The sequence below is a fragment of the Cherax quadricarinatus genome, chromosome 87 (genome assembly GCF_038502225.1).
Source record: "Cherax quadricarinatus isolate ZL_2023a chromosome 87, ASM3850222v1, whole genome shotgun sequence".
Classification (NCBI taxonomy): domain Eukaryota; kingdom Metazoa; phylum Arthropoda; class Malacostraca; order Decapoda; family Parastacidae; genus Cherax; species Cherax quadricarinatus.
Genome location: NC_091378.1, coordinates 4,762,579 through 4,777,972, shown reverse-complemented (window position 1 = coordinate 4,777,972; position 15,394 = coordinate 4,762,579). Strand labels below are relative to the sequence as shown.

Below are 15,394 nucleotides of genomic sequence, written 5' to 3'. Positions count from 1 at the left end.
AGTAACGATACCTCCAACACTCACACCCTGAAGGAAAGAGATGGCAGTAACGATACCTCCAACACTCACACCCTGAAGGAAAGAGATGGCAGTAACGACACCTCCAGCACTCACACCCTGAGAGAAAGAGATGGCAGTAACGACACCTCCAACACTCACACCCTGAAGGAAAGAGATGGCAGTAACGACTCTTCCAACACTCACACCCTGAAGGAAAGAGATGGCAGTGGTGGTGGTGGTGTGGTGTTGTAGTGGTGTTGGTGGTGGTGTTGCTGGTGGTGGTGGTGTTAGCAAGAAGATAACACACGTCTCCACTCCAGCGGAACCAACAAGACCACCCACTCCAACTCCTCTCCGCTGATCGTATGGAAAATTTACATAGATTTGAATCCGATATGTCTACGGAATGTCTTCGATCCACAACTCTCACATTTGGAAATCTGGAATCCAGAATGCCTTCCTCTCTCTCTCTCTCTCTCTCTCTCTCTCTCTCTCTCTCTCTCTCTCTCTCTCTCTCCTTCTCTGGTGATGGATGGATTAAGAATACCGCAGGGATGTAAAGGCAGAGTAAGAGCGCCTTGATGATATACACAGACGAGAGCACTGTGTTATTGACACTCCAAGTGTAGAGGCTGCATCAAGGATGGCACTCGAGGTGCAACAGAAAGGTGATGACAGCCCCTGAGGGCACCTAAGGGCAAAGCAACAAGCCACTATGAGGGACGAAGAGAAAATTGGGGAAAGACAAGGATTTCAAGAGAGAAAATGAAAGGAAAGGATGAGAGAGGTAGGCAGACTTTGACTGAGAAAGGGAGAGGGAAGGATGGAAAAGAGAGAGGGGGAAGGGAACGGACAAGGGGAACAGAGGGAGGGGATAAAGGAGGAGGACAAGGGGACATTGAACAATGAGGTGTGACATGATGGATGGTGAAAGGGACATGATAGCAAATTCTTGTCCCAATTGAGGTAAGGAGGTTGAAGGGGGGAGAGGGGTGAGGTTGTGTGCAGGGTGTCTACCCCTTCACCACCCCGTCGTGGTGCCCAGCTGCCCACACCACAGTGTAAGTGGTGATTTCCTCCACTAATACTGCTACTCTCTTTTTTTCTTGTGTGTATCATTCCCTTCCCATTTGTAAACATAACTCCTTTGCTTCTAATTTTCTGTTTCTAATTCTTTCATTCGTCAGTCTCAATAATTCTCTCAATGCTCCTATTACACCTGCAATACAGAAGTAATAAATATTCCCGTAGTTGCAGTCACCTTATTTGTATATTATGTATGTAGTAAACGATAATTCGGGGCCTCCTACAACACCCTATATACTCATCGTCGCCGCGACCCGGTCTGAGGTTAGGCCCCCTAAATTAGCAAGTAAATAAGGAAGGAAATGTTTTTGAGGTTCAGCTGTCATCTTGCAAACTCACGACTCAGGGAGAAAACCACCACCAGAGTGCAATATATTGCATAAACTTCTATTCACAAACTTTTACTCTATTCTTAATTAAGAAGCTTCGCTGCCATACTTATAAGAATGCAGGGTAATAATACCTCCCAGGATAGTTGCTGTCTACCAACCCACTACCTCCCAGGATAGTTGCTGTCTACCAACCCACTACCTCCCAGGATAGTTGCTGTCTACCAGCCCACTACCTCCCAGGATAGTTGCTGTCTACCAACCCACTACCTCCCAGGATAGTTGCTGTCTACCAACCCACTACCTCCCAGGATAGTTGCTGTCTACCAACCCACTACCTCCCAGGATAGTTGTTGTTTACTAACCTACTACCTCCCAGGATAGTTGCTGTCTACCAACCCACTACCTCCCAGGATAGTTGCTGTCTACCAGCCCACTACTTCCCAGGATAGTTGCTGTCTACCAACCCACTACCTCCCAGGATAGTTGCTGTCTACCAACCCACTACCTCCCAGGATAGTTGCTGTCTACCAACCCACTACTTCCCAGGATAGTTGCTGTCTACCAACCCACTACCTCCCAGGATAGTTGCTGTCTACCAACCCACTACCTCCCAGGATAGTTGCTGTCTACCAACCCACTACATCCCAGGATAGTTGCTGTCTACCAACCCACTACCTCCCAGGATAGTTGCTGTCTACCAACCCACTACATCCCAGGATAGTTGCTGTCTACCAACCCACTACCTCCCAGGATAGTTGCTGTCTACCAACCCACTACCTCCCAGGATAGTTGCTGTCTATCAACCCACTACCTCCCGGGATAGTTGCTGTCTACCAACCCACTACCTCCCAGGATAGTTGTTGTTTACTAACCTACTGCCTCCAAGGATGGTTACTGTCTACCACCCTTCTACCTCCCCGGATAGTAGGTGCCTACCAACCCACTACCTCCCATGATGGTTGCTGTCTACCAACCCACTACTTCCCATGATGGTTACTGTCTACCAACCTTCTATCACTCCTGTCTTCTTTACCAGGCTCTTCAGTTTTCACGACCTGCATTTCCCTCGACATCGTTGAATCCCTCTTCGTCTTCCACTAACAATATTTGGTCTTTCAACTAAAGCACTAACGCTGCCTTCTTCGCCAGCCGCTTCCTCTCAACAAGGGAAGTCGATTTCCTTATTGGAAAGCCATAAAGACGATATCAATGACGCAGTTCTGTATTGTACCACGGAAGGAGCACAGGGCACTAGGAAGTCAGCCTTACAGATACACTATATTAAATCTTCTGTTTTATCCGACAAACTAGGTACTAGTTGGCCTTTGTTGTGACCAGGCTTTCTTATTGAGTGTTTGATTAATCAGCTTCCTGCTGTTAGCTGTCCGCTGACCCATGTAGCCATCACAGCTTGGTTAATCTGGCACTTTGCGAAGGCAGTGATCCAGTTTCCCTTAAAAACTTCTATGACTCTTCCAACAGGTTGAAGAGTCTTGGACCACTCATGCTGACACACACCATTGTACTCATGATGCCTCTGCTTTCACTGCATCTATCTGGGAGTGGGCATCGAGGGAGTGACAGTTCGGCGGGATGAAGGCAGTGGAGATGTCATATTAACATTTCCTACCATATCTCACACTTCAGTAAGTTCTCATGGTAGTGTATACATTTGAGATGTTCTCCTCTAACTGCAGTTCAGTACCTGCTGGAATGTTATATACTGTGTAAACAACTTCAAACACCTGCTGGAAGTATTCAGTTGTTTGGTAAAAGTATTCATGCAAGGGCTTTTATTTAATAACGTTAATTTCGGGGAAAAAAGATTGCTTTATTGTTGAAAGTGTTGTGAAGAGCAAAGGAAGATTACCAGCCTCTTGACTCCTCGCCTCGCAGAAACAATCCCATTACCAAATATGAGAATTAGACACACTTTACGGTAATTGGGACATTGTTTTGCCCTGTGTAGAGCTTCGTTAACTCAACAGCCTGTAAGACACTCATCTTTATCTGGTCATACTTTTTCATCCGTTATAACTAAGAGAATGGCTTGAGTGCCAAACCTTCATGGTTTTGAATGGAGTGCCCAAGGATGGTTTCTGTATATTGCTGTGACAAAGAATATGTAATAAACAGTATGAGTATATGAATGGTATACAATACCGACAAGATGAAAATTCGATACACAAATAACCCGCACATAGAAGAGAGGAGCTTACGACGACGTTTCGGTCCGACTTGGACCATTTACAAAGTTACGGTATTGTGCCTTTTTTGTTATTTATGAAAATTAGACACGTGCAACATCTAAGTATCTTTATTGAAAACGTTCTGTCAACAAGTGGCCTTGATAAGGTTTTCCACCAATTCTTGGCATAGTTACCTTCCCTTCTGTCTCCGAGAAATCCCTTCGCCACTAACTTAAATGCTTCCCAAGCAGCTTTCTCCTCCCCATGAAGGTCTGATTCAAAGTCACCATCTTTAAGAAGCTCTCGAACCTGAGGACCATTGAAGACTCCCTCTCTTATCTTAGCATCACTCAGTGAAGGGAATTTTGATGTTAAATAATTAAATCCATGATCGGATTTGTTCATAGCTTTTACAAAGTTTTTCATGAGTCTCAGTTTTTTGTGTAGTGGTGGTAGCAAAATTCTGTTTGGTTCAACGAGAGGTGGATGTTGAACATTTGTCATCCCAGACTCCAATGATTAACGAGATGGCCTCACATACATATCAACTGCTTGCTCAGTGAATATTTATTATAAGTTTAAAAAGTGTTTGTCTAAGAAAATCACCGACCTTTCACCTCAAAATATAAACTTGCACATCACAACCACCTTCTATGACTGCTGGAACAATAATGAAGGTCAGTGGGACTGTTGAGTGTGGTAAGAAACACACTGCCACAAGCCTGTTGTCGAGTTAACAAACAATTTTAACCACTATATTAATTATCAGTGACCTAAAATTAGTTAGAAAGTGTTACTCTGGTCTCAGAAGCATTTTGGTTGTTGGTCAGTGTATAATCTTTTTCTAACAATCTATTTCCTTTATGCAAAGGAACAAGGTCTGCTGTCTTTAAGATGGAGTCCTCTACTCTAGTGAGTACATATGTAGACGGTGTTTATCTGTAATATAAATGCTTTGCTGGCTCCATGCGCTGTTCCAGCGCTGATACCTTCTCTACCTACCTGGAGGATATTCCGGGGATGAACGCCCCCGCGGCCCAGTCCACGACCAGGCCTCCCGGTGGATCAGGGCCTGATCAACCAGGCTGTTACTGCTGTCCGTACGTAGTCAAACTTACGAACCACAGCCCAGCTGATCCGGCACTGACTTTAGGTATCTGTCCAGCTCCCTCTTGAAGGCAGCCAGGGATTTATTGGTAATTCCCCTTATGCTTGGTGGGAGGCTGTTAAACAGTTTTGGGCCCCGAACACTAATGGTGTTTTCTCTTAGCGTACCAATGGCGCCTCTACTTTTCACTGGGGGTATTTTGCATCGCCTGCCCAGTCTTTTACTTTCGTAGTAAGTGATTTGTTTCTGCAGATTCGGGACCATTCCTTCTAGGATTTTCCAAGTGTAGATTATGATGTCTCTCACCTGCGTTTCAGCGAGTACAAGTCGAGTGCTTCTCGGTGTGCGCAGTAGTTGAGGTGTTTTATTGAAATTATACGTGCAGTAAAGGTTCTCTGGACACAGTCTAGATCTGCGATTTCACCTGCTATGAACAGAGATGTTAAGTACAGCAGTATTCCAGCCTAGAGAGAACAAGTGATCCGAAAAGGATCATCATTGGCTTGGCATCTCTTGTTTTGAACGTTCTCATTATCCATCCTATCATTTTCTTTGCACGTGTGATCGTGGCACTGTTGTGATCCTTGAAAGTGAGATCCTCAGACATTACTACTCCCAGGTCCCTTACATTATTTTTCCGCTCTATTGTATGGCCGGAGTCAGTAGTATACTCTGTTCTAGTTATTATCTCCTCCAGTTTTCCATAACGGAGTAGTTGGAATTTGTCCTCATTGAACATCATATTGTTTACCGTTGCCCACTGGAAAACTTTGTTTATATCTTCTTGGAGGTTAACCGCGTCCTCAACAGATGACAGCCTCATGCAGATCCTAGTATCATCCGCAAAGGATGATACGGTGCTGTGGTGTATATCTCTGTTTATGTCTGATATGAGGATAAGGAATAAGATGGGGGCGAGTACTGTGCCTTGTGGAACAGAGCTCTTCACTATGGCAGCCTCCGATTTAACTCTGTTGACCACTACTCTTTGTGTTCGATTTGTTAGGAAGTTGAAGATCCATCTCCCCACTTTCCCAGTTATTCCTTTAGCACGTATTTTATGCGACATTATGCTCTGATCACACTTGTCAAATGCTTTTGCACAGTCTGTGTATATTACATCTGCATTCTGTTTTTCTTCCAGTGCATCCAAGACCATAGTGATCCAGTAGTTGTGAGAGGCAGGAGCGACCTGCCCTGAACCCATGTTGCCCTGGATTGTGCAGATTTTGGGAATCCAAGTGGCTTGCAATCGTGCTTCTTAGCACTCTTTCAAAGATTTTTATGTGGGACGTTAAAGCTTTTGATCTATAGTTCTTAGGTAATGCTTTGCTGCCACCTTTATGGAGTGGGGCTATATCCGTTGTTTTTAGTGACTATGGAATTTCACCCATGTCTAAGGTCCTTTTCCATAGTATACTTAGGGCACGCAAAAGGTGTTTCTGTATTTCTTAATAAGCACAGAGTTCCACGAGTCTGGGCCTGAGGCTGTGTGCATAGGCATGTTATCAATGACTTTCTCAAAGTCTATACGAGTTACGGTAATGTCGGAAATCTGGCATACACTGATGGAGTTTTGAGGCTCATTCATGAAGTAATCACTTGGATTGTCGATCTTTACACTGATTAGTGGCTCCCTGAACACAGTCGTATCTGGATTTCAGTATCTCATTCATTCTTTTGTTGTCATCTGTGTAAGTCCCATCCTGTCTGAGTAAGGGCCCCATACTAGAAGTGGTATTTGCCTCGTTTTTGGCATATGAAAAGAAATATTTCGAATTTCCTTCAATTTCACTAATCGCTTTTAGCTCCTGTTTCTTCTGGGTCCTCTACGAGTCCTTTAACTTCAGTTCGATATTTTCCACTACCCTGGTCAGCGCTTCCTTCCATGTATCAGATAATCTAGCGTTCCTGAGGAGCTCAGTGATTCTTCGTCTTCTGTAGAGGGAGCGCCTTTCTCTCTCCAGTTTACTCCTACTCTTCTTTCTTAAGGGAATATGCCTAGAACATGCGTCAGCTGCCAGGAAGTTGATCTTTCAACTCACTGGTTTGGATTCATGTTATTTAAGATATCTTTCCAACATGTTCCACCTGATCCCAGTTGATGTTCATGTTGCTGAAGTTGTATTTGGTGAAGACACCTTCACAGCTACGTGCATTTTGCTGATCAGGATCCCTGTAGTGTAGTAATTTAATGTGTTGGTAACAAGCTTGCAGAAACTCAGATATACTGTACATACAAAGGAAGTTTGAATTAGTGAACATCTATTGCTTATTAGATTGTGATTGGAATCATTTTTTTTATATTGCCGTTTCTTACCAGTTCCTCATTATTTGTGAAGATAAGGTCCAGTCTTGTTGGCTCCACTATCTGCTGACTCGCCTGGAATATACCTGGAGAGGGTTTCGGGGGTCAATGCCCCCGAGGCCCGGTCTGTGACCAGGCCTCAATAAATTAACCTTCCTGTGCTGGGAATCGAACCCGGGCCTCGAGGGTGAGAGCCACATATCCTTAGGGTGTGTTTAAGAGATTTAGTAGCTCGTGTGTGTGATCTTTCATCTGCACTGTTTCCAGGGATTGTTTCTATAACATTATTTGCTACATTCTTCCATTATGTATGCCTTAGGTTGAAATCGCCCAGCAGTAAGATGTTTGGTGATGGAGCTGGAAGGCTTTAAAGACAGTAATCAATTTTCAGTAGTTGTTCCTTGAACTGCTGGGAGGCTGCATCTGATGGCTTATATACAACCACAATGACTAGGTTTTGGTTCTCGATCTTTATTGTTAGACCTTCAACTATATCATTTGTGATGTTCAGTATCTCTATACATAAGAGCGACTATTTGACATACAGGCCAACTCCCCCTTGTTGCCTGTTCTTTCTGTCACATCTAAAAAAGTTGTACCCATTTATCCACATTTTGCTGTCAAAGTGATCTTTTGTGTGAGTCTCTGTGAAGGCTGCAAACATTGCATTAGACTCCTCTAGAAGTCCACTGATAAAAGGTATTTTGTTAGTGGATGGCTTAAGGCCCTGTATATTAGCAAATATGAACGAGGTTGTATTCTGTGTTTGTTGGTGGAATATTGTTATTGGCATCAGTAGTTGTGGTTCTGGAGGGCCATGTGGGGGGGGGGCATTGGCCGTGCCTCCGGTCTAACAAGGCTCCAAGGTGGAAAACTATGTTATTTCCTTACATTTATTTCGTGTCCCTGCCCTGAACGGAGCCGTCAACACTGAACAGTACTCGAAGCCAGAGCACAAATTGTCTGAATAGTGTCTCGCCAATGGCGTTCCTCCCTGACTCCACACGTTCCTCCCCGCCCCTACACGCTCTTTCCCACACAATCTTAATAACAGATAGGACCCACTAGGATGAAGGAGGTGTGAGGTGCTCCCACATCATGTGTGGACTGCTCCCATACCATGATATGTTGGCTGCTCCCTTTGCATGATGTGTGAGTTGCTCCCATACCACGTGTGGGCTGTGATGTGTGGGGCTGCCTCCTGACCCCAATTGTACCTCATCTGCCTATTTGCATGCTGCCCTCCCTAGCATCCTATCCCTTCCTCTCCCATCCTCTTTTCACGCTATCACTTCCCCTCCCACTCCCTCTACATCCTATTTCATCCCCTCCCATCCCCGCTACGCCACATTTCTCCTTGTCTCATCTCTACTAAAGGCACAACTTTCTCGTTTTTTCCTTTTGCTTCTTGTAATCTCACCTCATAAATCTCTACATTGGGCGAAACGTTGTGTTGTCTCTCATTACCACGACTATCATAATGTAAATAGAAGACATTACCTACACGTTGATGAATAAGACACATGTACAATACTTAAGTTATCTTTGTTGGCGAAATGTTCCGTTAAGAAAGATGACTCAGTGTTGCACATGTCTCTCTCATCAATACTATCATCAGCTCACCCTACACATAATGCAAGACCCCCCCCCCCCATACGCCACCAACAACCACCCTTCCCAAGTTGACGATCCTTTCATGGAATACTTGCTGATACCCTTAAGGTTCTACTGAAGTCTCGCCTCTCAGGCTGACAGACTTCAACACTATATGACCCATACTATGTAATGGAATACGACACTGCTGGTGTTCCCACAATGTAACTATCACATAGAATAGTCCAGCAACACACTGCTGGTGTTCCCACAATGTAACTATCACATAGAATAGTCCAGCAACACACTGCTGGTGTTCCCACAATGTAACTATCACATAGAATAGTCCAGCAACACACTGCTGGTGTTCCCACAATGTAACTATCACATAGAATAGTCCAGCAACACACTGCTGGTGTTCCCACAATGTAACTATCACATAGAATAGCCCAGCAACACACTGCTGGTGTTCCCACAATGTAACTATCACATAGAATGGCCCAGCAACACACTGCTGGTGTTCCCACAATGTAACTATCACATAGAATAGCCCAGCAACACACTGCTGGTGTTCCCACAATGTAACTATCACATAGAATAGTCCAGCAACACACTGCTGGTGTTCCCACAATGTAACTATCACATAGAATGGCCCAGCAACACACTGCTGGTGTTCCCACAATGTAACTATCATAAAGAATAGCCCAGCAACACACTATTAGTGTTCCTACTATATAACTATATAGAATAATGTAGCAACACACTGCTAATGCATCTCGGTTTTTCTAAATAACAAGACAAGACATGCACTCCAGGATGGCCCTCCCAGCAGCAGGATAAACACACTAAGAGAGCTTTGAGGTGGTACTGAGTAAAACAAGTGGCACTTCTGACCCTCTGCCAGACACTGGAAACGCACGTAAGACGATACCGGGTACAAAAACACTTCAGAAAAACGGGAAATGTAAGAGTGAGACAAGTGGATATGTTAAAGTATTTCCAACCTAGAATAAGCCGAACGATTTATTAAGCTGGAGGAAGCTGAAGTATTAAGCTGGAGTAAGTTTAGTTTTTTTTACTAAGCTTAGAGGAATACTGACTAGATTTCAAATAGTGAAAGACAGAGAAGCCAATACACACACACACACACACACACACACACACACACACACACACACACACACACACACACACACACACACACACACGGCCCCATATGAACAAAACAAGGAGATGAGCAAGTTAAGGAGACAGGATGTAGTCACTTACTGTGAGGTGTTGGAAGAGCCAGGCTCGGAGGATGTTCGTCGCCACTTTAGGGAAGATGCCTCGCTTCTTCTGGTTCTTCTTGGAACCATCATCGTCTTCTTCGGTTCCTTCTCCAGACCCGATACTGGCGTTGCTCGCGTCACCTGTCAACCAACACACACTTTAGATTCCTCATTATTATTCACAAACAACCGAACATGGAGAGAAAATTCTGACGATGTTTTGCTCCGACTTTGACCATTTACAAGTCACAGTGTGACTTATAAATGGTCTAAGTCTGACCGAAACGTCGTCTCCAGGTAAACAAGTTTCTCTCTCCCATATGCGGGTTATTTGTGCATAGTTTCAGTCACGATATTGTTTGTTTTTGTTCTAATTATCATTATTATTAGTAGTAGTAGTAGTATTTAGAACACACCCGCCATTCCCACCGAGGTAGAGCGACCCCCCACAAAAAAAAGAATCACTTTCACCATCATTCAATAACCGTCTTGCCAGAATTGTGGACACATCACAGATCAAATAACCATCCCGACTGTGACATCCCAACCCGTCCTTCAAAGTACAAGCACTTTATTAGTAGTAGTAGTAGTAATAGTAGCAGTAGTAATAGTAGTAGCAATAGTAATAGTAGTAATAGTAGTAGTAGTAATAGTAGTAATAGTAGTAGTAATAGTAGTAGTAATAGAAGTAGTAGTAGAAGTAGTAGTAGTAGTAGTAGTAGTAGTAATAGTAGTAGTAGTAGTAGTAGTAGTAGTAGTAATAGTAGTAGTAGTAGTAGTAGTAGTAGTAGTAGTAGTAGTAGTAGTAGTAGTAGTAGTAGTAGTAGTAGTAGTAGTAGTAGTAGTAGCAGCAGCAGCAGCAGCAGTATTATCATTACCATTATTATTATTATTATATTCTGGGGAAGGTGGTAAATTAATAGGGGGTCATACAGAGCCTGGGAAATATGAGGTGATTAGATTTAATCCAGGGAAAAGAAACATAGCCCCAGTTCCTTGCATCTGGAGCTCTTCACTGTCATCTTGAAGGAGGTCCTGGTTACAGGCATTAAAGCGGAGGGGGGGGGGTAGCTAAAATAGGAGGCGGTTCCTACCTGCAGAGAATATAACTAACAAGAAGTGTATCATGGCCAAGGAACCGAGGGGAGGGGGGAGGAGGGAGGAAAGGAGAAGTGAAGGAAAGGTGGGAGGGTAGGAAGAGGTGAAGGAAGAAAGGAGGGAGGGTAGGAAGAACGAAGAAGGTTTTAACATTTACAGTAAACTAAGGCCAATAGGTTACTCAGTCGCTCTATACAATATAATATTCTACACACACATACACACACACACACACACACACACACACACACACACACACACACACACACACACACACACACACACACACACACACACACAACTCGATAAAATACGATACACATTCACACATGGCTAAAGAGGGGATAGACAAGAGGGAGACGAAAAGCAGGAGAAAGGGTATCGAGGGATGGCAGGAGAAAGGGTATCGAGGGATGGCAGGAGGAAGGGTATCGAGGGATGGCAGGAGGAAGGGTATCGAGGGATGGCAGGAGGAAGGGTATCGAGGGATGGCAGGAGGAAGGGTATCGAGGGATGGCAGGAGGAAGGGTATCGAGGGATGGCAGGAGGAAGGGTATCGAGGGATGGCAGGAGGAAGGGTATCGAGGGATGGCAGGAGGAAGGGTATCGAGGGATGGCAGGAGGAAGGGTATCGAGGGATGGCAGGAGGAAGGGTATCGAGGGATGGCAGGAGGAAGGGTATCGAGGGATGGCAGGAGGAAGGGTATCGAGGGATGGCAGGAGGAAGGGTATCGAGGGATGGCAGGAGGAAGGGTATCGAGGAATGGCAGGAGGAAGGGTATCGAGGGATGGCAGGAGGAAGGGTATCGAGGAATGGCAGGAGGAAGGGTATCGAGGAATGGCAGGAGGAAGGGTATCGAGGGATGGCAGGAGGAAGGGTATCGAGGGATGGCAGGAGGAAGGGTATCGAGGAATGGCAGGAGGAAGGGTATCGAGGAATGGCAGGAGGAAGGGTATCGAGGGATGGCAAGAGGAAGAGTATCGAGGAATGGCAGGAGGAAGGGTATCGAGGGATGGCAGGAGGAAGGGTATCGAGGAATGGCAGGAGGAAGGGTATCGAGGAATGGCAGGAGGAAGGGTATCGAAGGATGGCAGGAGGAAGGGTATCGAGGGATGGCAGGAGGAAGGGTATCGAGGGATGGCAGGAGGAAGGGTATCGAGGAATGGCAGGAGGAAGGGTATCGAGGGATGGCAGGAGGAAGGGTATCGAGGAATGGCAGGAGGAAGGGTATCGAGAGATGGCAGGAGGAAGGGTATCGAGGAATGGCAGGAGGAAGGGTATCGAAGGATGGCAGGAGGAAGGGTATCGAGGAATGGCAGGAGGAAGGGTATCGAGGAATGGCAAGAGGAAGGGTATCGAGAGATGGCAGGAGGGAAGGCAGGAGGGAAGGCAGGAAGGAGAGTATGGAGGGAAGGAAGGAGGGAAGGCAGGAGGGAAGGAAGGAGGGAAGGCAGGAAGGAGAGTATGGAGGGAAGGAAGGAGGGAAGGCAGGAGGGAAGGAAGGAGGGAAGGCAGGAAGGAGAGTATGGAGGGAAGGAAGGAGGGAGAGATTACAGCACTTGTGAGACTTCTCGCTTATCACTAATATTAAAATATTCTAACTAAAAATATATTATTTTACAGTCAGAATGTTAAATCTTTTTGATTTTACTGTACACTGTCACATTTTTTTTGAAATACGTAAACCAAAAAATAAGAAAAATGTGCCCAAATGTTATTTTATCTATTGCAATCAGCCACCACGCCCACTTAACCCAACTACCAACTTCTCCCAAGTTGCAAGTTAACTAGAAAGAAATCTTTCCGGCTTTTTTACTGGCCTTAGGCCGAAGAGGGGATAGAAGAGCCCTCGAAACAGGCCATAAAGTACAGGTCACAGATAGGGCTTTATTTCCACACTCTTATAAGAAGACAACAGCACCTCCCTGGGTGGCTGGTCTCTGAGGTTACCAAAACATCTTGTGACTCCTTTCCAGTTTTATTCACTGAGTCTGATTTCAGGCCAGGCTTCATTAGTGTTCCCCTGATTATCCAGGTTGTTGGTGCCAGCATACATAAAACCTGGCTTACTGAGCATACTGTGGAACACACACTTTAAGTTACCTCTTGAAGACTTGTTTCTAACACTCCATCTTATACAACTGTGATACGTGTCACATATATATACTCCACTCACACTACATTTATTTTATGGTAGCAGATTGGTGAACATCAACCTCCCAGGGAGATATTCCGTCCTCCTCTCTAATGAGTGTGAAACGGAACTCTGGTAAACGTTTGTCACTCTGGCAGAACTGCAGGTCTTGTCTGTGTCATGAATACGTCGATTGCTAGTCTTTTCTGGTCCCTTAGCCTTGACGAAGTAGTTACGAGGTAGTCAGTCCCTTAGCCTTCATAAATGTTCAGTTCTACAGTCTTGAGTAGGTGCGAAGCAGTCTGTCTTGCGTCTCAGCATGACAAAGAAGTTTTTAAACTTGACCTGGCGAACTGACAAAGAGGTAACACGGGAATAATTACCAGAGAGACTGAGATACACTGCGTAACACGACGTATTTAAGAAGAATAAGCCGAGTTAAATATTAAAGCCATCAGGAGAGACGACAGCCGCTAAGGAAGAGACAGATGGACCGCAAGAAATTATAGCCTAGAATGGCCACAAGAATGACGCATTGTTGGTCTCGTGTTGGGAGCCACCAGGACTGCCCTCGGCTGCTGGTGGTCACGCTACGCCTGCTCATCGTCTGCTTTGCAGACACCGGGGACTATGAAATATCTTAGCCACGAGGGAATCCCAGGAAAATGTTGAAAATAAATTGGCATTCACTTAAACGATTCCTTCTTAACAGGCACCTTCGCAGCTCGAGAAAAACGCTACTTTGGCTTTGCAAATGAACGGTCATAAGTAAATTTGCATGGTGTGCAAGGCTAATACAATGATGACTAGGAAGTGGTGACGGAAAATGACAGGTTTCGCGGGCTGACTGATGGCGCCGAAGAGTTAATGGCGGGAAGCATTGTGATTGGTCGTCTGGGGACCGCAACAGTCGCTGATTGGTGGAAATTGCGCCAGGACGGGTGACAAATGTCCGCAGATTTACCAAGTGGTCTCCACACTGTGATTAACTCAATAAACAACATACCTCTTAATGATGATGATAATTTCCAGTTGTGGGGTTGGGTAAGACTACACGAGACTAAATTGTCGTAGCAGCGGCTCAGGGTGGCAGAGAGACGCTACCTAATCCGGTGTCTCTCATAGCGTGAGAGAAGATACACATAGCCACAACGGTGCTACCTGCCACCCGCCATCATTCATCAAAGGTGCCACGTTCACATCGTCCCATGACTGCTGGCGTGATGCTTCAGTTGCTGCTGTTACTGCTAATGTTGGTGCTGTTGCTCTGCTGCTATTGTTGTTGCGGCTAATGTTGGTTGTTGTTGTTATTGCTGCTCCTGCTGATTCTGTTGTTGCAGATATTGTTGCTACTTCCGTTGCTGTTTATGGTACCGCTGGAACTGTTGATACTGTTGCTTCTGCTGATGCTGCTGTTGCAGTTATTGTTGACTATCATGCTGTTACTGTTGTTACTTTGTTGCTGTTGATGATACTGCTGGAACTATTGGTATTGCTGCTGCTGCAGATGTTGTTATCTATAATGCTGCTACTGTTGTTGCTACTTCTGCTGCTGTTGATACTGCTGCTGCTGCTGTTCCTACTCCCGGATAACAGCTGGTACAAAATACCAAAAACTGTGAAATAAGATACCTGGCCTGGTCACAGACATGGCCGCGAGGGCGCTGGCCTCCGAAACCCTCTCCAGGTATACTCCAGGTACACTGTCAAGATATTTTCTTGGGGAAACAAAGACTTGTGGCGAAACGTTTCTTCCCAAGAATAACCTAAGACAACACATGTATCTTATTTACCACTAGTGATGATACTCATTGCACTGTTTTTCTCACTGATCCTGTTTCTCTGTTGCTGGTGTTTTCCCCGTTACACCTTCCGTTGCTAATCATGCCACTGATTTTCTTTTTCGGGGGGAGGGGGGGTATTCTGTTGCACATGCTAGTAACCTTGTAACAGTGGTGATGTGTGGTATTAAGACAACACTTATCTCTAAAGAGAACTTGATAAAGCTCTGGTTAGAGCGAAATGTAGTCTGTAGAGGTTTGCTTTATCAGTTAGTGATTCTGAGGATTATGTTCCCCAAGGCTCGGTCTCAGACCAGGCATCCTAGACTGGAAAGGAGGAATTACAGGATTAGGAACTATTACGAACCAACCACGAAAGAATGGACGTGTGTGTGTGTGTGTGTGTGTGTGTGTGTGTGTGTGTGTGTGTGTGTGTGTGTGTGTGTGTGTGTGTGTGTGTGTGTAAAACTTATAGAAGTCTGTAAGATTTACC

The 15,394-nt window shown here is 45.1% G+C and overlaps 1 protein-coding gene across 29 annotated transcripts in view; it reads right to left on the bottom strand.

The window, feature by feature from the left end:
• hth (Meis homeobox homothorax) overlaps nt 1–15,394 on the bottom strand; it is a 1,177,701-nt gene that overhangs the window by 245,957 nt on the left and 916,350 nt on the right. For all 29 annotated transcript variants that reach the window (XM_053798553.1, XM_053798554.2, XM_053798534.2 and 26 more), the window contains one exon: nt 9,886–10,028. In XM_053798553.1, coding sequence (XP_053654528.1) covers nt 9,886–10,028 — 143 coding nt within the window. The remainder of the gene's footprint in view (nt 1–9,885; nt 10,029–15,394) is intronic.